This window comes from Sebastes fasciatus, chromosome 10 (genome assembly GCF_043250625.1).
Source record: "Sebastes fasciatus isolate fSebFas1 chromosome 10, fSebFas1.pri, whole genome shotgun sequence".
In the NCBI taxonomy this organism is placed as follows: domain Eukaryota; kingdom Metazoa; phylum Chordata; class Actinopteri; order Perciformes; family Sebastidae; genus Sebastes; species Sebastes fasciatus.
The window spans coordinates 9,305,631-9,327,045 of NC_133804.1; the positions used below are offsets into that span (position 1 = coordinate 9,305,631).

Sequence of the window (21,415 nt, forward strand, 5' to 3'; positions counted from 1 at the left end):
GTCGTGTTTTATTTCAGATCAGTGATGACGAGCAGGGGTATGACCTGGACCTTTTTTGCATACCAAAGCACTACGCCTCCGACCTGGAGAGGGTCTACATCCCACATGGACTCATCTTGGACAGGTAGGTTGTCACGGTTTTAGCAGCTTGTGGTAGGATAGGGAAAATGTGATGAATTGTCGGGGTCGACCAAAACGTGGGTTGTCTGAATGATTGGTTGACAACCCACTTAACAGTAAACAAAGTCAAGAACTTGTAGTTGAGTGGGAGTATTTCATTATTATACTGCTTTAGCAATAACGGCTGTGCCCACTGACAAAAAACAAAGAGGAAATGGGAACAACTGCTGACTGTAGCAGAAACTGAGCTGACTATCCTTTCTCTCTCTCTCTCTCTCTCTCCCTCCCTCCCTCCCTCCCTCCCTCCCTCCCTCCCTCCCTCCCTCCCATGTGACCCCAGGACAGAGAGACTGGCCAGAGAGATCATGAAGGAAATGGGGGGGCATCACATCGTGGCCCTCTGTGTCCTCAAAGGGGGTTACAAGTTCTTTGCAGACTTGCTGGACTACATCAAGGCCCTGAACAGGAACAGTGACCGCTCCATCCCAATGACAGTGGACTTCATCCGCCTCAAGAGCTACTGTGTAATATATCAGTTTTTTCCTCTTTACATCTGTTAGTATCACTTAAAGTCCGAGTGAAACTGAAGTTAGAGCCTCTTTAGCTTCTGTACTGTGACTTATTCCCCAGTGAAACGGAATATTTTAGCAGTGTGCAGTTACGAGAGGGATTTAAGTCCAATCCTTTGCGTTTGATTGGACCGCTAAAAGGGGGCAGGCTTAGAATATAGCGCTATACAGAGCCTCCACACACCCCTCCCTTGTTGCTAAAAGTTACACATTCATTGATGGATGGATGTCATGATATTATTAGTTGAAATTGGTTGGTACTAGCTTACGTATGCACGTCATATTTTGTTTTACAGGAAGAAAAAATTATTAGATTTGATTTGGGGTTTTTTTGTAAAAAAAAAAAAGTGCATATATTATTAAAGGGACTGTTGCTAGAATCAGAAGTTGCTTGTTAACAGCGACACCTGTGGCCGTTAAGTCAACGAAAGTCAGCGTCCTGTTGCTTGCGCTTGTGCTTGCTCTAGATAGACATGAACGAGCATCGGTCAGAACAGTGAAGCGACACACGTCAGCTAAAAGCACAATATCACTCTATATTTCACCTGCTTGGCAGTAATGTCAGCTGACTAGACGAAGGTCTCTCCATGAATCAATGCTGATCCTAGTGTTGGCTTTTCCTGCCTCGGCCCCACCAACCGTGGCCGGAGGGAACAGGGGAGACACCGGAGTTTTGGTCGGAGATGATAACGTTACTCGCTCCGGAGCCCCGTCACTTCAGGATACAAGACACGGGAAACCTCTGTTGGTCTGGAGGAGCTGCAGCATTTATTTCTGCACAAACGTACACTGTACATTCACTAGATATTCTCAAAGGCACCCTGTGGAGTTTTGGATCACTAGTAGCACTATGGAGCAATGTTTTTAGCATTTCCCCATTCCAATATCTTGTGTAAGCACATGACACACATCCATGTGCATGAGCACGCAGGCGATGCAGTACAAGTTGTTTCACGCTATTCCACTGAGTTGGTGGTGCTAAGAAGCGTACCAATGTGCCAGCAAAGGCAGGAAAGATAGCAACCAATCAATGTATAAAATGCAAGTTTTGAAATAGTCCAAATCGGTTTTGTAAATGTTTTATGAAGGAGGGAAATGCATTCAAGCACATGTGCTAGGTTTAAATAAACAGGTTTCCATCCAAATGTAGCGCAAATATGAACCAAATTTCCAGACAATCCTTAACAGTCATTAAACTATTCCAGAGGAAGAGAGCGCAATGAAATGGCGTAATTAAGAGCCAGTCTAAATCTCAAAGGATGGTAAACCACATAGAAAACATGTTTAATTTGAGGAGGAGTCTCCTCAATGGTCAACACAGATCTGATGTTTTGTGTGTCAATATTTTTCATCTCTTTAGTGGAGCAGAAGCTTGAGTGACCGATAAGTCACACACTTCGTGTAGGTCAACATTTATTCTTCAAGTCTGTTTCCATTGCACTTTGTCACATTTTATTTTCAGTGATATGCCAACTTTTCCACCTCTGCCGAGCCTACATTTTTTTTTTTTTATGCACAAATTGAAAATGTCCATAAAAACAGGTGAATGGAAATGTTTTGGTGAGAAACATTGAATTTCTTTTACTGGATTTGTGCATTTTGATGCATAACATAATATATAATAATAATATGCAAGAAATTTAGCTATTTTTTTAAATCACCCACCATGTTGTCTAGTATGTTCCTTGATTCACTTTCTGCACCTGTACAACATATAATGTGAAGTTTGCAACATGTCCACTTCATTGTTATCCTCACAGAATGACCAGTCGACAGGTGAAATCAAAGTGATCGGTGGAGATGACCTCTCTACACTGACAGGAAAGGTAAGAAATATGGAAGGCAGCATGATTATGACTAAAACGATCTTTGTTGACACTATGATCTATGTTGGTAATGATAATGTTAACTTAAAATTAAATGAACTTGAAATGAGAAACAAATTGTACTTTTAAATGAACTGATGAGCATTAACTGATGGTGATTGTGCTACACTTGAGCAAACCCAATACCTTCATATATTGATCTATAGACTCATGTCCCATTCCTTTTGAGTTCATTTGCATGCTGAGATGAAATGTATCCAGAGCTGTTTTTCACTAACATGACCATTCTTTTCTTTTTACACAGAATGTCCTGATTGTTGAGGTATGTACTGATGTTTTCTTCTATAGTAAAGTAGACGGCTTTCTATTCCAAGACCGCGCTAACATGAGCTTCTCTCATGCTGTGTTTCAAGGATATTATCGACACAGGGAAGACAATGAAGACACTTTTGGAACTCCTCAAACAGTACAGCCCCAAAATGGTTAAAGTAGCAAGGTAATTTGATCCCTTCAAAACTGCTTTTCAAGCACAAACTACTCATGATCATGTTTTTAGGACTGTTTCATAACAGATTGTGGTGGTTTTCACTGAAATTCCTCATCAGTCTTTCATACAGCTATTAAGTGTTATGATTGATGATCTACTTGGTTTCTGTCCTCAGTTTGTTGGTGAAGAGAACACCAAGAAGTGTTGGCTACCGACCAGACTGTGAGTTCAAGACGATAACTGTTTTTAGACTATTTGTGAAATGTATAGTTAGTATAATGTACTTATGTTACACAATACAGTTGCTGGCGAGTGTGCTTTTGAATGGGGCTTTGCATCCCTTCATTGCAGTTTTGTTAGTTTATCACTACAAAGACAAGTAACTGATTTATTCGCCTGTTCCTTTCAGTTGTAGGATTCGAGGTGCCTGACAAATTTGTGGTGGGATACGCACTAGACTACAACGAGTACTTTAGAGATCTAAATGTAAGTATTTGAGATGGTTAAAGAAACATAATGAGTAAAGTCACTTATGTTTCATGCTTATTAGAGTTTGTATAAACAGTTTGTACTTGTATGTTAAAGGGTAACTTTGGTATTTTTCATCCTGGGCCCTATTTTCCCATGTGTTTGTGTCTAAGTGACTAATGGGGACAACAAATGGGCTGCAATGTAATCGCTTGGGGCAATTCTGATCAATGGACGTCCACTAAAAGGGCTTGTTTTTGCCACCGACAGGCTCAGATTTAAAAAAAAAATGTTGTCCCCATTAGTCACTTAGACACAAAAACATGGGAAAATATTGTCCAGGTTGAAAAATACAGAAGTTACCCTTAATGTAAGGTCTGACCAGGACAACAGACGTGAATCAATAATATACTACAACACTCATAGATCCTTTTCTGTTTCAGCATATCTGCGTCATTAGTGAAACGGGGAAGGAGAAGTACAAGGCATGAAAAGCACTTCGGAGCAATTTTTCAATGTATGGTTTAATCGTCTCCTTTTGCTGTCCATTTGATCTTTTATCACTTCATATTCATGTTGTAAAATTACTCGGCCTGCTCATGATCCCTGAGGATACACCGCAATAGTGATAATCCTGACGGTTGCCTGTTTTAGCCGCCACCACACACACACGCACACACTAGATTCAACTTTGGAGAAAAACAATTGTCTTAGATAGAACTACGTCTGGTTTAAACAGCATGGACCCCAGCTTGAACTAAAATTAGTATTCTGCTTCTACGCCCCCCCCACACTGATTTTTTTTAATTAATGGAATAATTTATTTGACAACCTCCTATGAAATGGAATATATTTTTTATTGCAATTCTACTTTTACCTTGAATTATCAATAGTTATTTTATGGGCACTCTTAAGGACAGATGTTATATTTTCTTGAAATCTATATGTATATATTTGGGACAAAACACATTTCTGTGTTACTGTGGTGTGTGTGATAATATTTTCTTATGCTAGATTGTGTAGAAAATTATAACACGTTTGTTGGCTGCTGTCCCTAATTAAACACGTAGATATGCTGAAGATGAAATATCCTCTTATGAGTGTTAATAATATGCTTGTTTTTTTAAGAAATTAGATGCATGGATGCCTTGTTCAGACTGAGATCTCTCTTATGCTGGAAATTGAAAATATGTATAGGTGTAAATGTTCAATTGATACTTCAACTGAAGTTAAAAGTTATTCAATCATGTTTGAAATCCTTAATATGTATTTACCTAATATGTCATTGAATCAGACACAATTTAACTAGCTTTTTTGATTTTACATTTGTACTATATAAAATGCTCTCACTCAATAGTGCCATCACTGTAAACCAGTGTCAACTGAATTTTGTAATAACAGCAATTAAATGTTCACACCCCTCCTGTGACTAGTGGATTTCCCTACATTCTTTGTAAACAGTATAACACAAAATACTTGGAACATTTGATTAATTTCTTGCCAGTCGATAGTGGAAATACTGTTAAATGCAGTTGTGATGCAGATTAAGCTAAATGACTCCCCCCCCAAAAAAAAGTATTTAGTGATTCAGTATTTGTCATGTCTAGGAGCTAACACAACTCCCAACTTTCTAGAATAAAAAGGTTACTCAATTGACTGAAATAAATGCCTGCTGAAGGCCATTTTTGTTTTTGAATAAATGGTGATTGCAAAGCATATCATTTAGCTTTATCTGCATCAAAACTGCATTTACCAGTATTTCCACTATCGACTGGCAAGAAATTAATAGAATAGAATAGAAAGCTTTATTGTCATTGTATTAAATACGAGATTCACAGTTGCCACTTCTGGTCAGTGCTTTAAAGCAAATACTGGACAAGACTAAACGAGGCAGGTAAAACATAACAGGTAAAACACACATAGTTATAAAGTAAATAAAATAGGTAAAGTAGATGTAATAAATAAATATAAACAGAAGTGTTACACTAGAAGTCTAAAATATAAAAATAGATGTAATGTAAACAGGTTATTGCACTTGTAAAATAGGGTAGGGTAGATGTAATAAATAAAATGTGAACAAAGTTGCACTTGAGGTGTATATTGCATCAAGGATATATTGCACAGATAAATATATTCACAATCAGTGTATTAATATTGCACAGATTTATTTATTTTAATATATATATTAATCAAATATCCCAAGTATTTAGACCTTGTACTGACTTTCCAAAAGTGGCATGATATTTAATTGGCATTAGAATAAGATATGTGTGTATGACAATATGAACAGTGGTGTGATTGGCTGCTGTAAATAACTGAGGAACAGAACAGATCATACCTCCATCCTCCAGGAGTCATCTGCGTTGAGCCGCCTGAGAACAAAGATGTCAGGAGAGCAGGTAAAAACACTTTGAAACAGCTTACCTTCGTCATGCTACGCTGTGTGACGAAACATTGTACAGGTGGAGTGCATGTAAAGCGAGTTTATCCATGAGCCAGAGAGGATGCAGTCCTCCACATCCCGCCTGAGAGCATGCCGGCTTAATGAAGCGGTTTGATTGGACGAGGCTGCTAACGCTAAAAGGGGCGTGAAGCTAGCGGCTAACTAACCTAGCTTCAGTGTGCTCATCTGGAGTTCATTCTTGGCGGCGTCCTGCAGAAACGAAACAGTAGAGCGACTAGTTCATGCAACAGGAAGGATACTTAGTTCACCTGTGTGAGCTGTAGGAGCCACCAGCCTGCCGGAGGAGCATGTAGTTAGTGAGATGCTGACGCGGCCTCTCTCTGGACAGTGTGGCTATCGGCTTCTTAATGCTTAGTTAGCCTAGCATGCTAGTTAGCTGTGGCTCAAACTAGCTAGCTAGCTTAGCACAACACTGGCTTTACATTAAGCTAGCTCGCGTTATGATGATCTCTTAACAGCAGTGTCGTTGCTTTAACATAATTTACGTTAGGCTTTAGTAAACGTTTTGTTTTGCACTCAAAGTTAGTCAGTCTGGCTAACGGGTAGCTAACTTTAACGTGCTAACAATGCTAGTTTAGCTTAGCATAGCATCGTTTGAGTCGTCCCTCGCTGCTCTGCTCTGCTCAAGCAGACTAACGGGTCGGTAGCTAGAAGGTACCGGGCATTGTGCGGTATGTAGCCATGGCATGCTGACCATCCATCCATCAGGAGAGCTGGTGTCTGGTCACAACGTTACAGGCAACGGTAGGCCAGATGTGGATGAGCATCTAGTTGTGATATGAGCAGTGATGGAGATGAGAGATGAGTAGTAAGTAGGGTTAGTGTGCTTTGAGTTAAACAGACCACAGGGCCTTGCAGTGAGTTAATTGTTGCATTTCGTTAGTTAGTCTAACAGTTGCCTGTTTGATGATATTTCTGCAACACATGTAAAGTTTGCAAAGTTTAGAGAGCAACAATGTAAAACCCCCTGAGCTTGGTGAGCCGTTTTAAGTTGATGAATTGGTGGCGGGCAGCGATAGCTAGCAAGATGAACAACTCAGGAGGATTGTTTCCACAAGAAAAGATGGAGCTGGATCTGGAGATCCCATCTTCCTTAGGTCATAGCGATGGACAATTGAGGCGATCCAATAGTGCACCCATGATAAATGGCTTAAGGTTTATACAATATACAATATATAATATACATATCTACAAATTTACTGCATAATATTTAATCAATTGTGTTTATCTTTTTTTTCCTCATACACATTGAAGTGACTACATCACTGTGACCTCATGGTTAGAAGATAAATGACACATGGTGTGGTGTGTGACTGTCATTCCAGTGATCACTCCCAGGTGTTCCAGAGAGAGGTCCTACGTAGCCGGAGAAATAGCACTACAGTTGTCAACAGGCCAAACATGGTACAATACTTTTATTATTAAAACACGTTTACTCAGGTAATGTATGTCTGAATTATTCTGTATTGACTTCTCCAAATGCATCCTTCTTTACAGGTTCCTTCGTCGCCTATTCGCGTCCCCAGCACCAGACTTCATCAGATAAAACAAGTAAGAAAAAGAAGTATTGTTTTCTACATGTGTGGAATTGTTTCATGTTGAAAAAAAGGAGCATGTCAGACCGCTGTCTCCCTCTCAAGCCATAGGGAGTGATGGTGTCTAAGAAAAACATGCTAGAGTAACACTTTCTGGAGTCCACAGGGCCATCGATCTTACAGAGATGATCAATTGGTAGTATCGGATTCCAACAGAGAGGAAATGGTTGCTCTGAACTCACTGAGTTTAATTTCTATGAGTGAAATGAAAAGCAGTTCAGTTTGAGCTTTTGAGAGGAGATTAAAGTTGTACCTTTAAGTCAGAATTAGGCCATACTGCACTGGTATGAGAGAATATGTGATGTATTCAGAAAAGGTGACTTGGTGAATCAAGACTGAAAACCATTAACCCTTTTGTGTCGTTGCAGGAAGAGGGTATCGATGTGATGAACAGAGAAACTGCTCATGAGCGGTAAGCTGCTCTGTATGCAAATGGTGGATAAAGAGATTTGTTGATTATTGCTTTGTTGTTGGTAAAATGCGAAGAGGCATCAATTTATTCCTTTTGTGTTTCACGCAGGGAGGTTCAAGCCGCCATGCAAATGAGTCAATCCTGGGAAGAAAGCCTCAGTCTGGTAAAGAATGACTCTTCATTACAGCTTGTCCAACCCCCACAAGTGTTGTTGATATGTTTTGATGCTGTGAATCCTTGAAAGTCAGCTCTGTTTTGCTTTCCCACTGCATGTTTTGGCCCTGGGCCGGTGTAACCCTCTCGATCTCTGTAGAGAGTGGACAAGAACAAACATGCTAGATAAACATTTGGAGTTAACAGGGCCACCAGTCTTTCAAGGTCAGACTGAGTCGGTAGTATAATACTCCAACACTCTATTTGAATGATTTTTTACTACATAGTACTGTAGAGATACAATGAAAGATGAGATAGACGCTAATGTGTTTGGTAATCGTGTGTTCCTAGAGTGACAACGATCAGGAGAAGTCGGCATCTTCGTCTCCAAAGCGCATCGACTTTGTGCCTGTGTCGCCGGCACCATCTCCAACCAGAGGGTTAGGAAAAAAGGTACATCTGACCTCGGTGTGTTTATATGCACATAACCTGATTATACTGTGACCAAACAGATGAAGATAGTGGTTTAAGTATTTTCGTGGTTTCCAGTAACCTGATTTTCCTAACGACTTGGAATCAGATTAATGAATGGAAGTCTGTGTGGCAGCATGCGGGAAGTCATTTATCAGCAGTAGAAAAACCACAAAGCTTTTTTCCTGTTGAGCTTTTTGTGTAAATTTGTTTCTTTAAGTTTGCTGCAGCTTCAAAAAATACACTTTACTTTAGTGCAAGCCACACCAGTGTTTGTGTGTAGAAACACTTCTTCTCATCTGATTCATTCCCTTTTTTGCTGCATACTTTTTTGGGGGGAAAAAGATTTATACATGCCACAGTTAATCAAAATGTTGTCAATTGGGTTTTTGCTTAGATATACTAACACAATAGCAACAATAGTCGGAGTATTGTCTTAATCTTGTCTGTGTCTTCTATTTTTTGCGAGCAGCAGTGTTTTTCTCCTTCACTACAAATCCTTGTGAGCAGCAATGGCCTAACACCCAGCCCGATACCCAGCCCGACGCGACGCTTCAGGTGAGCAACAAGTTGTCACTGCAGTTAAGAACTGTATAATCTACTGTTACTTTACTCCTGTTCTAAATAAGACTATTTGATGAACATCTGTTTGCTGTGAGACTACAGTAGCACCAGCTGCCTCCAGTTTGACTGTAATGTCTCCATGGTGGCATAAAATTAGCTTCCTTTTTCCAGTCTTGGTAGAAAAAGATGAATTCTATGCACTTCAACTACTTTATTGCCTTAACTTTTTACATATGTCTTGAGTAAACTATAATCATTTTATCCGTATGACAAATCTTAAGATGACAGATTTTGTACAGGTGCATTTGTAACTGCTGATGGCCACCGATTGTGGCTGAATTTCAAAATACACTGGTTAAAATATACTGTTCTGACAAAGTGTGTTTTCTGTGCTCCTTAGCCGACGAAGTCAAAGCCCAATCAACTGCATCAGAGCCAGCATACTTGGGCCAATGAAACGCAAAGGTGAGTTATCCAACATGTCTTGAAATCTTAAATGCTTGAGAATATTTTTTCCTTTTATATCTTTTTGGATTCTACCACAAGAGCCTTAATTTATGGATGGAAGTGATCTGTTGTAAATTCAAGGTATTGTAATTCAGACTAAACTAGATTAAAGGCAATAGGGGAATATTGCCTGTATATTGTACATTTTCTCTATTCAAAGAGTCACTCCAGTATTAAAGCCAATTCAAAAGACATTAAACATATATATTTTTGTGTTATTCCTGAACGTCACTCGGCTTGATGATGTCCTTTTTTTAGGAACCGTCTTCAGACCTTAAACCATATATCTGTGGTTGAACAGTTATTACATAATGATTCAGATATTATAATCTAATTAAGTGCTTTTCTTGGACTCTATTAATAGTTGACTTGATTTCCCTTTTGGATTTGATCACATTCAATATGTAATTCAATCTAACTATTGGAGACCGCACTGGCTCTCTGGTATTGAACTGATAAGATCAGTTATTTATACTATCTCAGATTGCAACATTTCATCAAACTGTCCCGTTTTACGAGCAAATGTCTAAATGTGAGGGTCCCTTTACTCTGCAGGTGAGATGGAGACAGAGAGTCAGCCTAAGAGGCTCTTCCAGGGTACCACCACCATGCTGTCGTCTGATGTCTCCAACCTGTCGGAGCTCGGTTCCTGGTAAGACTTAGTGGAACAACAGAAACATGTCAGAACTGTTCAAAAGCACACGGTTTAGATAAGGACGCAGCAAACTTCTTCAGGTTTAGGTGAATGAAGCAAAGGGAAGTAGGTGGTTTATCATCTGTAAAAAATGAAATGAAAAAAAAAAAAAGTATAGTCTTCATATCATTTACTCAAATTGGAGATTGAAAATGGTGGGAAAACTGCTCTTCACCATGTATTGATGTACTGTAGTTGCTTCCCCTTACTGTTGAGCAACTGCACCAAACTTGTTCCTGTGCAAAATGTTCTACTTTGTGTTTTTCACCCAGTAGTGAATATCAGCGTACAGTGTCATATACAGACATTCATGACATTCATGCATTACTAAATGGCTATGTATTATTATTATTATGCATGACTTTCAATGTCAGGAGTATTGCAGTAAAATGTTTTTTTATTTAGATGCATTGCTTTAAAGTAATTTAATTTAAAAAAAAAGGGAGAAAATATTACAATAATGGAATAAATGTGGGATTTTCATTAGCTCTCTCCCAGAGTGAAAGTATAGACTGTAACACTGCAGATGTTTACCACAGTCACTATTATGACAGCCTGCAGTCTTGCTGAACTTGCCTTTTTGGCTGGACCGCAGAGGGCCAGCCCCACAAACGCAAAAGTCTGTCCCTGAGTGACTGACTGACTGATGAAGTTACGCGATTGGTCGGCCGAGTGTTGAAGGTTCCCAAATGGCCGTTGCTCTTTCAAAATAAAAGGCAGGGAACAATCCTTTATGCAAGTGGGCCCTTCCAGCAAGAGGCGTCCCGAAACTTGGACCAAGCTGTCAAACTAGGCGATCTAGTTCTAAACTGAAACAAGCTTCAGCAGTGATATAGCCTGTTTCTCGCTGAAAATGTTTTCTAAGTAGATTTTGGTGGATCGTTTAGATGGAGTAACAAAGTTTACAAGCAGGCCGCCATGTTGTTTCCTGTTTGAAACGACAAGCAGAAAACCAGGGACCAATCAGGTGCATTCCACGAGAGGGCACATCACCGCTTGATCGGCCAATTGAGTGGAGCAGTGCGTCCCCTAGTGTCCTCGCTGGACCTGGTGGACATGTACTGCTGGATTCAACATTATAGACATGACCACTGACTATTTGTATAACAATTTAGCCACAAATTCACAGACTGACCGTACACGGTCCAGACATATACTCGGTTTTGACCCGGGCCTTTTTCCTTCAGTCACTCTCCAGATTTGCTGGACGGCAGCCTCAGCAGCGTCGGATCCTCCACAGGCTCACCTGGCAAAATGGAGGGAGTGTCGCCCTCGTCGTCCAGCAACTCGCCCTTCGCTTCCCTCCAGGATTTGTCCCCAAAGTGAGCATGGGATAGCAAGAGACACTATATAAAAGGACTGGCGCCAAAAAGCGTCTCTCCGGGAGAACCGGTTTTCCTTCTCAGACCCTCCATCTCACCATCGCTTAGTGGAATCTTCCATGTCTGTTTCTGAGCAGCTGTTTTCATGGCTACATTTCGGAGGGTCTAGATATGTTTGAATTAAGGAGACGAAAGCCATGGATGAGATAAGTATGAAAGAGATAAGCCTAGCAAAAACTAGGAATGACTGAAGACACTGTGAGCACCAGCTGCTAGTAGAGGATCTTGGATGGTGCTTGGCTTCATAGTGATATTGTGTTCATAACTGGCTATGCTTCTGTCCTACCAGAGAGACATTGAGCACTGGACATAAAAAAAAAAGACTATTTGGATGTGTACATTTCCCCCATTTTTGTGCTGGAAAACGTCTGTCCACAAGCCTTTGTATGTACACAGTCTGCAGATTTTGTAAGAAAATATTTAACTTATTGTTTTCCTGCTTTGTTTGTAATTATGTACATATTAACCTTGTCAAGATGTCGTACAGTTTTAAGTTTGTGATTGGCTGTGTGAGGTGAATGTGGGCACAGGTCTTCAACAGCGCAAGTTTTCTTTGTAAAGGAACATAAACTACTTTTGGGGTACACCTATGGAGATTTCCTTACTGTTATACTGTAAGAGAAGTTATGTTTTCAGCAGATTTTCATAATATTTTTATGATATGGGCTATTAACTGTGGTGATTTTTTTCAGTTTGGCTTTTATGCCCCCCTTCCCCATGACTTGCTGCAACTATAAAGGGGAACACCACCGAAATTCCAATGTTATTTCCATGGTTTAGGAAAATTCAATCAATATGTGTGAACATGAGCTACTCTCTCTCTCGAAGCCAGAAACCAGAGAAGTCTCAAACGTGTGATGTCATAGGGTGTAATAAGTCTGGAGCGGCTCCATAGACAATGAATGGGAGGCTGATTTTGTGGTCCCACAGAATGTTTTTCTTTTTTATACCCAAATGAGCTTCATTCTATGGTAGTGTTCTCAGTTGTGAAACAGAAAATGTTCCCATATACTCAGGCCATTCCCCTGGTTGCTCAGTGTCATCTGTAACATCTCTCCCATTCACTGTCTATGGAGCAGTTCCACACTTTGACATCACAAGTTTGAGGTTTAGCACTCGTTTTGGGATTTGGGAGAAAGTTGTTCATGTTTATTAATATTTTTGGACTGTCTTAGACCATAGGAATAACATGTATGAATTTTGAAAATGAGCGTAGTTCCCCTTTAATTGCCCAGTATGAGCATGGTGGATGAAAAAAGACAGTCATCACTCTCAACACTAAAGGTTCCTCTGTATCCTGTGTTTTTGTCAGGAGTTTTTTTGTAGATAAGCAGAGTATAGAAATGATGGTTTTCTTTTTACCGGGGAAATGTTCTTATTTATGGAAAGAGAAGTTTATTATAAGAATTGGATGGCGATAGGTTTCTATCCCCAGTAAAAGTGAACCAATTGTGTTTACAGCAAATCAACTGACTGCTGCAACATGCAGCACAAACTAAAAGGCACCATCGCATTGTGAGTTAAGAGACTGCCGTTTCTGCTGTGGTTACATTTATTAAAATAGCTTTTTTTTGCACAGGATACTCAATCCTGTGAAGTTTCCGCCTGTGTGTTAACGGGGCAGAAGTGAAACTCGACTTTCTCGTAAAACGATCAGAGAATGCAGTATGTAGAGGTTAAGCCTGTACTCTGATTTTTTTTTTTTTGGCACCTAAATTTGCTTTTAACCATCATCGCCCCAGTGTCCATACCCCCTGTGTAACTTATACACCTGAACCCCGTCATGGCTCTGTAGCCATTAATGTGTATGTACAAAAGGAAAGTGATTGTAAATCATTTTATGGAAGTGTGCCCTTTAATTTAAAGAAAAAGCGTGGTTGCAGTTTGTCTTTTTCCTTTATACAAATATTTTTTTTTCTAAGTCATCTTATAAAGTGTTCAGGGCATGACTTCAGCAAATCTGTATGACTGCAATGGAAAGGCTGTAACCTGCCAAGCTGGCTCACATCTTGCCTAATGCTTGTGTCTTTTGTGATTGCAATCGTAGCGGACATCAGGACTAAATAAATTATTTCTTTATTATGTGCGTGTAGTTGTTTTGAATATTCCAAGAGGATTTTTTTTCTGGTCCGGGGCACTAAAACACGCTAATAAAATTAAAATGTTAACACTAAGGTTGACCCCAATGCTTCAACTGCTGCCATGGTATTCAACCTCAAAATCAGTATTCAAATGCTTCCTTTTGTTTATACATAAGTATGTAATAATAATGTATAAATCCCAAAATAGCCCATGAGATAAGGAAAAGTCCCATAACATTATTCATATTCAACATTCATTATTAGTTATTCTCAGACGGATATGGCCGTTTGTTGTGCCTAGAGCACTTTCCCGGACACTGAAACGACGGAAATGGAGACAGACAGACAGAAGAACATGTCAGCTTGCTATGCTGCATTGTGAAACGGAGCTTGTAATACCTTTTGAATATTACTCACCGAAGCGTCAAAGCCAAAAAAAATAGTATTCGGGACCGCCCTAGTTAACACTGCACCCAGGGCGACTGTAGGATATCGCTAAACCTTATTTACGCCTCTGGAAACAAATGATATGCAAGCAGTGGCAAATCAAGTTTTCAGTTGTCAAACCTGATAACATACAGTCCCAAGGGAGACCAGTAACCTAACTGGAGGTCTCAAGCTATGTGCTCAACACCTTCCTGACCAGAACAAGTTAATTACAAACGCAAACTCCTAGTGTATACCTCATACGCCCGGCAATAAACAAGATTCTGATTCCAATAGTTAATACAAAATAACCTAATCTATACATTTTATACCAGACAGCTGTATCGAGACTTTATTAAACATTTGATGGAGCATTGATATAGCACTGCGAACAAACCATTGTCTTCAAAAGAAGCTCTTTCCTTTGGTGACATGTAAAAGTATCTTAAAAACTCATCCAGATAAGGTATTCACACATGCAAATAACTGCATTTAGTCCTCAGCGTCTACACTAAAAATTGCTTTCAAACATCAATATAATGATGGTTACAGGTGAATACCATAACAAAAAATTTAATGGCTTTATATACACATGTATAATGTTTGCATGTAGATTCCTTCACACTCAAGTTAACCACATTCTGGTACATAATGGCAATAGAAATACAGATACGAGGAATATGAGGTCAAACAACACTTTGAATGGCCTCATGTTTCTTCACAGGTCCCTGCTCAGGGACCTACCGCTCCTTTGACCTAGACACTGGAGGTCTCTCCGCCGTTTGCTTCAGCATTGTGTCAGTTTATGGATTAACACAAATATGAGCATTTGAAAACAAGTATACTAATGTATTTTTCAGGGGACGGGGTGAACTGAGTAAAGTACCGCGTTCCCCTGCTGTCAGCTTTACTCGTTGAAGCGTAGCAGTGCCTCCGGTGTGAGGATGTTCTCTTCGTCTTTAGATCATTTTCCCTCTTCCTCCTCTCTGCTAACGGCACTTCATGTGCGTAGGATGACCATCGTAAGAAGACCTAAAGACAAAACAGAGAATATATACTCCAGCACAAACACTTTAATAAACGATAGCATTGTAGTTTGCATTTTAAAGAGGACCTATTACGCTTATTTCTAAGTGCATACTTGTATTTTGAGTTTCTACTAGAACATGTTTACATGCTTTAATGTTCAAAGATGCGTTGTTTATCTCATACTGGCTGTGCTGCAGCTCCACTTTTCACCCTATGTCTGAAATGCCCCCCCCCCCCCAAAAAAAAGCTCAGTCTGCCCTGATTGGTCAACCGAACCAAACTCTTCGGACTCCGCTCTAATCAGCTTTGTTTGAGGGAGTGCCAAACTAGCCGCTAGCCAGGTATTATGTAAGTGTGTTACTTGGTGACATCACCACATTGCAGAAGAAAAGGCGGGACTTCAAGCAAGGCGTTTCAGGCAGTTGTGGATCGGTGTTTCTGTGGGGGAAAGTAACTCCCTTTGGCGTGGACTTTGGACTTTGTAACTTCGCAGACCTTTTACATGAACAAAAAACTATATAACACACTAAAGGAAAGAGAAAAAGCATAATAGGTCCTCTTTAATGTTTTTAACACACAACCCAGCCTCATTCTTGCCAACTGCATGAGTTTCTGTGATTCTTTTTTCTTTTTACTTACCGAGAACATAAGCAGCTACAAGTTTCTTGTTAACACTTAAGTGGAGGTAGACAGGCACAGTAGATTCTTGCTCCCCCACGGACGGAAGCATCAGGGCGGCCATACACACCAGCCCAAGCAGCACCGTCAGCAGACTGGGGCCCCCAGCAACAGGACGGCTCTCTGTTAAACACACACACATGCACAAACACTGCGATCAGATGAAAGGATGTTACCCAGGTCAGACATGTGGCTCACTGATGCTGGTGCTTTTAGACAACACTTGTTACGATCAATTCATTTTTGATTTGCTCTTTTCACGAGATATGCTGTTGACAATACAAGATATATTGAAAAATACCAGGCAGAATGTTAGTCAGAGGGAAGAAGCTGGAGCTCCAAGAATGTTTTAGCTTAACAACCGTAAGATGATGAAATGATAACTATGCAATTATTTTGATTGTCAATTAATCTGTTGATTATTTTCTTGATTATTCGATTAGTTGTTTGGTTTATAAAATGGTGAAATATGTTGATCAGTGTTTCCCAAAGCCCTCAAATGTCTTGTTTTGACCACATCTCAAAGATATTCAGTTTACTGTCATAGAGAAGTAAAGAAACCAGAAAATATACACATTTAAGAAGCTGGAATCAGAGAATTTAAAATGTTTTTTTCTTAAAAGATTATTCAAACCATTAAGGGATTATCAAAATAGTTGGCAATTAATTTATTAGCTGACAACTAATCAATTAATTGTTGCAGCTCTACAAGTGAACAGTGAATACTCAACCACTTCAGTATTGGTGAATGCAGTTACAGCATATACATAAAATGAAAATACATTTGATCTTGTACGCAATGAGGCTTTGGCTTGTACTTCAACTTTAAATGACAACCTGTCAGTGATTACCGGCACGAATCTCTTCCTACTGCTTTGAGGACATAACATTTCCATTTTTGATTTAAACAAAAAGATCTGAACAGGAAGCAGGTTACCACGGTAGCAGCAAAAAAAGACACATGGTATACACCCACCTATCTTGCTACAAGATCAAATATGAAGATGATTACATAATAACATGTATGTTATTATTGCCATACTATGTTTGGTAGCCCGATAGTTTTTTTATATATACTAGGTAGGATAGGTAGGTAGATTGGTATGTTCATAGACCACAAAAAACAATGTAATGTACCATGTTCAGTAAACAGCAAAAAGTTCCTCAATTTGATTTTATGAGCATTTGGCTCCATCTAGTGGTAAAACAGACACACAACAGTTTTTCATCCTACCTGGCTGAAATGCAGTCTGTTCAAAAAACTCGCTGTCTGCAAACTGCTCTTTGATTCTACGTTCGTCATCTTGGGGGCGGGGGCTGGGCGTCTCCTGTGAGGCCGATGGACGGAGCGTGGCCGTCACCTCTTTGCGGCCCAGAGCTTTACGCTGACTCTGCTCCGACACCTGCAGCCGGAACTTGTCGTACACCCCATAATGGCATGAGCGCACATCTCTGTGTCGGATTACTCTGTGAGTGTAAATAAACAATTAGACAGACTCCTTACTTGACCAGACGGGAAAGTCAACTGTATAAACAGCCACCTGACTGAAAACATAAAATCAACCACAAAAACAACCTAAAAGTTCATATTTAGCAAAGTAAACAACAAATGATAAAAACATGGATGGGAATCCACAGGGAACAAGAAGCTCATAGATAAGACATGTAGTCCCTTTAGTGCTTTACCACTGCATGAAAAAATAATGAGTCATAAACACAAAAACAAACTCACATGTCAACACAACACTGTGGCTTGACGGCTCCGGTGGCATCCACCACAGTGTACTTGTTTGGCGCTGTGCACAGCACTGATAAAAAGAAAAAGAATTAAACAGATTATCTAAATAATCTATAACAAAAATGGTACAGCATACATGGAAACCCAAATAGATTGTACCAACTGACCTTTAAACTTGAGGGCGAACTCATAGGGGTTGTAGAGGGTGAGCACCTGCTTGTGAGACGTCTGCTCATCTGCGTAGAAGATGAGCTCAGTGGGGAACACGAACACGGGAAGGCTTCCTTCCACCAGCTCAGGCTGTCGATGCTGCTGCTGCATTGGCTCCAGCTGAGCTCTTCCCCTTCCCCGTCCACAGTCTGCCTGGGCCCCCCCACGCCTCTCTCCACGAGCTATCACGCTGTGCGAGCTCCCTTCAGGTGAAAATGGCACTCCCCGCTCTCATCGCCTCAGGGCCATGACGTGGTACTGTGAAGAGACACAGGTGATGAATAATAAAAGGCACTGGCATGCCACTTATTTACATTTTGTGACACTTTCTATTCCACTACATTGCATGAGGAAATATTGCATTTATTATTCCATTTACGTATCCAGCTGCTGTTTGTAGTTACTTTGCAACTTAATATTTTGCATGTGACATATACAATAAAGCTCATATGATGTACTTCCAAGATTTCAACTACAGCCCAACTGATACTGGGTTTTTGAGGCCAATACCGACATTGATATTTGAAAGTTTAAAAAAAAAAACACAAATCACTGTATAATAATAATGCCAATGAATGATGATAAACTATACAATGCTGACACAGTTTCTAAACAACCTCAAATATGTAGCCAACTCCACTGCTTTGTTAAAAAAGGCTCAACAGTGCCTTTATTTCCTAAGGACACTAACCTGTCTGTGAAGCTGCTTGTGCCCTTCTACCACTGCTCTATAGGAAGTGTACTGACATAATGTATTAAAGTATGGCATGCCAACTGTTCAGCATCAGACAAAAGAGCTCTCCAGAGAGTCATAAACACAGCCCAGAAAATAATTGGACTTCCCCCGCCCTTACTGAAAGATATCTTCATATCACGCTGCCTCCATCTCTTGTCTGTGCCGCCACAGACTAGGCGCTACAGGGCGTTAGAGAACTTCCAGGCTCCAAAGCTTCTAAGGCAAAACGTCTGCTGGAAACTTTCTACCCCAGAGCCATCATTGAACTGAACTCCACAAAAGTCCCCCCACCATCACATCCCACTAACATCATCACACACCACACCACAGGACTAAAGCTGGGATAGTTATAAATAAGGAATTGTGCAATAACTGTATATGTGCAATAATATCTTTATAGAGTACAATAGTAGCAGGATATGCCACCTATTTTTTTTTTATTGATGTCACTTCTATTTATTGATGCCACTACTATTACTTTTTTAAATCTTTCTTTGAATTACAGGTGAGTGTGGGGTGTAATAAATTTAGATCTGAAAGGAACCATTCATCAGAACTGTACATTTAATTTCTAACATAATATTTCTTTAAACTAACTTGGAATGCAGGATTTTAATGGGATATAGTTTATTAGATAAGATAAGATGAGATATTCCTGTATTATTCCTGCAGTGGGGAAATTTGCAGCATACAGCGAGAAAGGGGATAGTGCAAAAAACAAGATGCATCAGCTAACACAGTAAATAAAAAGAGCTAAACAAAGTTTAACAAAATATGAACCATTTAAATAGAAGGAAGTATAAAAAAAGGAGCAGTATATACAGTATTGACAATAAACAGGCTATTAACAAAATTGCACAAGTGGAAAATGATATTGCACAGTGAGGATTACACTTGAGTAGTACTGATAAAGTATTTGATTGTTTGTTTTTCAGCCAGAGGAGATACATTCAATAAGGGTTGAAGACAGAGCAGGGCAATAAGACAGGGACAAATTAAATTAATGATACTTATTCAATTTTAAATAACTCAAGTTCAACAAGGCATTAACAGCATCAAGTCAACGCCATGTGGCTGGTCACGTGCCCTGGTGGGTTGACATGGTTACGGTAGAGCTCGGAAAAACAAGACTCGTGGTGTCGCAACACAATGTGTACTCCTTGTAACACATAAAAATCATCATTAATTCATTATATTTGTAGCAACAAAGCTTTAGCCAAGTAGTTTTTTTTTAGTATCTGGGGGTATTTTATTCCATGACTAAGTTATATATACCATCTTGGACTCTAACCACTTTACACTTACTTTACACTATACATCCTATATACCACTTTATAGACTGCACATATGTACATATTACATTTATTTATTGACGGACTGCACACACTATGTTGACCCATTCACTGTATCTTTTATATCTCTATTGTTGTTTTTATAATTTTTGTATACCTGTACCTCTCCTGTGTTTCACTCTGTTTGCTGATGTTGCTGCTTTGACCCCTGAATTTCTTAATAAAGGTTCATCTTATCTTATCTTATATTGCATATTTATATTCGTATTTAGCTAAGCTACCTTTAAACTTCAGTGTAATCGTTGGTAGAATAGAATAGAATAGAAAGCTTTATTGTCATTGTATTAAATACAAGGAGATTCACAGTTGCCACTTCTGGTCAGTGCTTTAAAACAAATACTTGACAAGACTAAACGAGGCAGATAAAACATATAACAGGTAAAACACACACACAGTTATAAAGCAAATAAAACAGGTAACGTAGATGTAATAAATAAATATAAACAGAAGTGTTACACTAGAAGTATAAAATATAAAAACAGATGTAATGTAAACAGAGGTAGTTACACTTGTAAAACAGGTAGGGTAGATGTAATAAATAAATAATGGTGACAACGTAATGAGGTCTTTATTCTAGTGTATTGGTTATATATTTAGCAACAGGGAGATTTAGAAAAAGTCAACCACACCTTTGATTAACCTCTAATGAACCCTACAGCTGTACTAGCTGTGACACTGTAATAACACGTCGTTATGGTGTAATGCTAAGGCTGTAGCTACAGTAAGCTACTTACTTTACACTATACATCCTATATACCACTTTATAGACTGCACATATGTACATACTACATTTATTTATTGATTTATTGTTTTTATAATTGTTGTATACCTGTTCCTCTCATATGTTTCACTCTGTTTGCTGATGTTGCTGCTTTGACAACTGAATTTCCCTCCTGGGATTAATAAAGGTTCATCTTATCTTATATTATATTGCATATTTATATTCGTATTTAGCTACAAATGTAAGCTACCTTTAAACTGCAGTGTAATAGTTGGTGACAACGTAATGAGGTCTTTATGCTGATGTATTGGTTATATATTTAGCAACAGGGAGATGTAGAAAAAGTCCCCCACACCTTTGATTACCCTCTAATGAAGCCCTACAGCTGTACTAGCTGTGACTCTGTAATAACACGTCGTTATGGTGTAATGCTAACAGTGAGCTAGCGTTAGCCGGCTAGCATTACACCCAGATGTTAGCTAGCTGTTAGCCACTTAACGCTGACTGTACGCAGTGACATAAAACACAGACTCGGTTCACATCAAGACAACACAGAGAGTGAGGCTTTACCTTGTTGTCAGCAGCACACAGGTTGGTGTAAGGTTAGTGCTGCCAGCAGCAGGGTCTGTGTGTGTCTGATCCTCCCTGTTGTTGTTGTTGTTGCTCTACAGCCTCTTTCTCTTTGTCAATAATATACTGCAGACCTCGCAGTGCATGCTGGGACGGCGGTTG

The 21,415-nt window shown here is 39.5% G+C and overlaps 3 protein-coding genes and 1 non-coding gene across 6 annotated transcripts in view; 3 read left to right on the forward strand and 1 right to left on the reverse strand.

Annotated features, from left to right (window-relative positions):
- Positions 1 to 4,899, forward strand: part of hprt1 (hypoxanthine phosphoribosyltransferase 1) — a 9,311-nt gene extending 4,412 nt beyond the window's left edge. Inside the window, exons 2-9 of the mRNA XM_074647964.1 lie at positions 18 to 124; positions 461 to 644; positions 2,450 to 2,515; positions 2,820 to 2,837; positions 2,929 to 3,011; positions 3,178 to 3,224; positions 3,412 to 3,488; positions 3,914 to 4,899. Coding sequence (XP_074504065.1) covers positions 18 to 124; positions 461 to 644; positions 2,450 to 2,515; positions 2,820 to 2,837; positions 2,929 to 3,011; positions 3,178 to 3,224; positions 3,412 to 3,488; positions 3,914 to 3,961 — 630 coding nt within the window. The 3' untranslated portion in view covers positions 3,962 to 4,899. The remainder of the gene's footprint in view (positions 1 to 17; positions 125 to 460; positions 645 to 2,449; positions 2,516 to 2,819; positions 2,838 to 2,928; positions 3,012 to 3,177; positions 3,225 to 3,411; positions 3,489 to 3,913) is intronic.
- A 787-nt stretch (positions 4,900 to 5,686) lies between these two features.
- Positions 5,687 to 13,791, forward strand: pabir2 (PABIR family member 2). Of its 3 annotated transcripts, none has more exons than XM_074647961.1 (10): positions 5,687 to 5,869; positions 7,260 to 7,338; positions 7,432 to 7,485; positions 7,898 to 7,941; positions 8,050 to 8,104; positions 8,446 to 8,547; positions 9,038 to 9,123; positions 9,530 to 9,594; positions 10,192 to 10,288; positions 11,518 to 13,791. In XM_074647961.1, exons 2-10 carry the CDS (start codon positions 7,336 to 7,338, stop codon positions 11,654 to 11,656), a joined length of 645 nt encoding a protein of 214 aa, XP_074504062.1. In that variant the 5' UTR covers positions 5,687 to 5,869; positions 7,260 to 7,335; the 3' UTR covers positions 11,657 to 13,791. The 3 variants fall into 3 exon arrangements, with proteins under 3 accessions (XP_074504062.1, XP_074504061.1, XP_074504063.1); XM_074647960.1 differs by lacking the exon at positions 5,687 to 5,869 and adding an exon at positions 5,993 to 7,089; XM_074647962.1 differs by lacking the exon at positions 5,687 to 5,869 and adding an exon at positions 5,996 to 6,605.
- Positions 8,208 to 8,355, forward strand: LOC141775958 (small nucleolar RNA U109). Its single transcript, XR_012595706.1, has one exon. It is a non-coding gene; the product is annotated as a small nucleolar RNA U109 (small nucleolar RNA).
- Positions 13,792 to 14,543: 752 nt separating the features above from the next.
- mospd1 (motile sperm domain containing 1) lies at positions 14,544 to 21,415 on the reverse strand. The gene is made up of 6 exons (XM_074647965.1): positions 21,254 to 21,415; positions 17,832 to 18,132; positions 17,659 to 17,734; positions 17,161 to 17,393; positions 15,888 to 16,049; positions 14,544 to 15,251 (listed from the first exon to the last, which is right to left on the reverse strand). The coding sequence occupies exons 2-6, from the start codon at positions 17,983 to 17,985 to the stop codon at positions 15,220 to 15,222; spliced, it is 657 nt and encodes a 218-aa protein (XP_074504066.1). The 5' UTR covers positions 17,986 to 18,132; positions 21,254 to 21,415; the 3' UTR covers positions 14,544 to 15,219.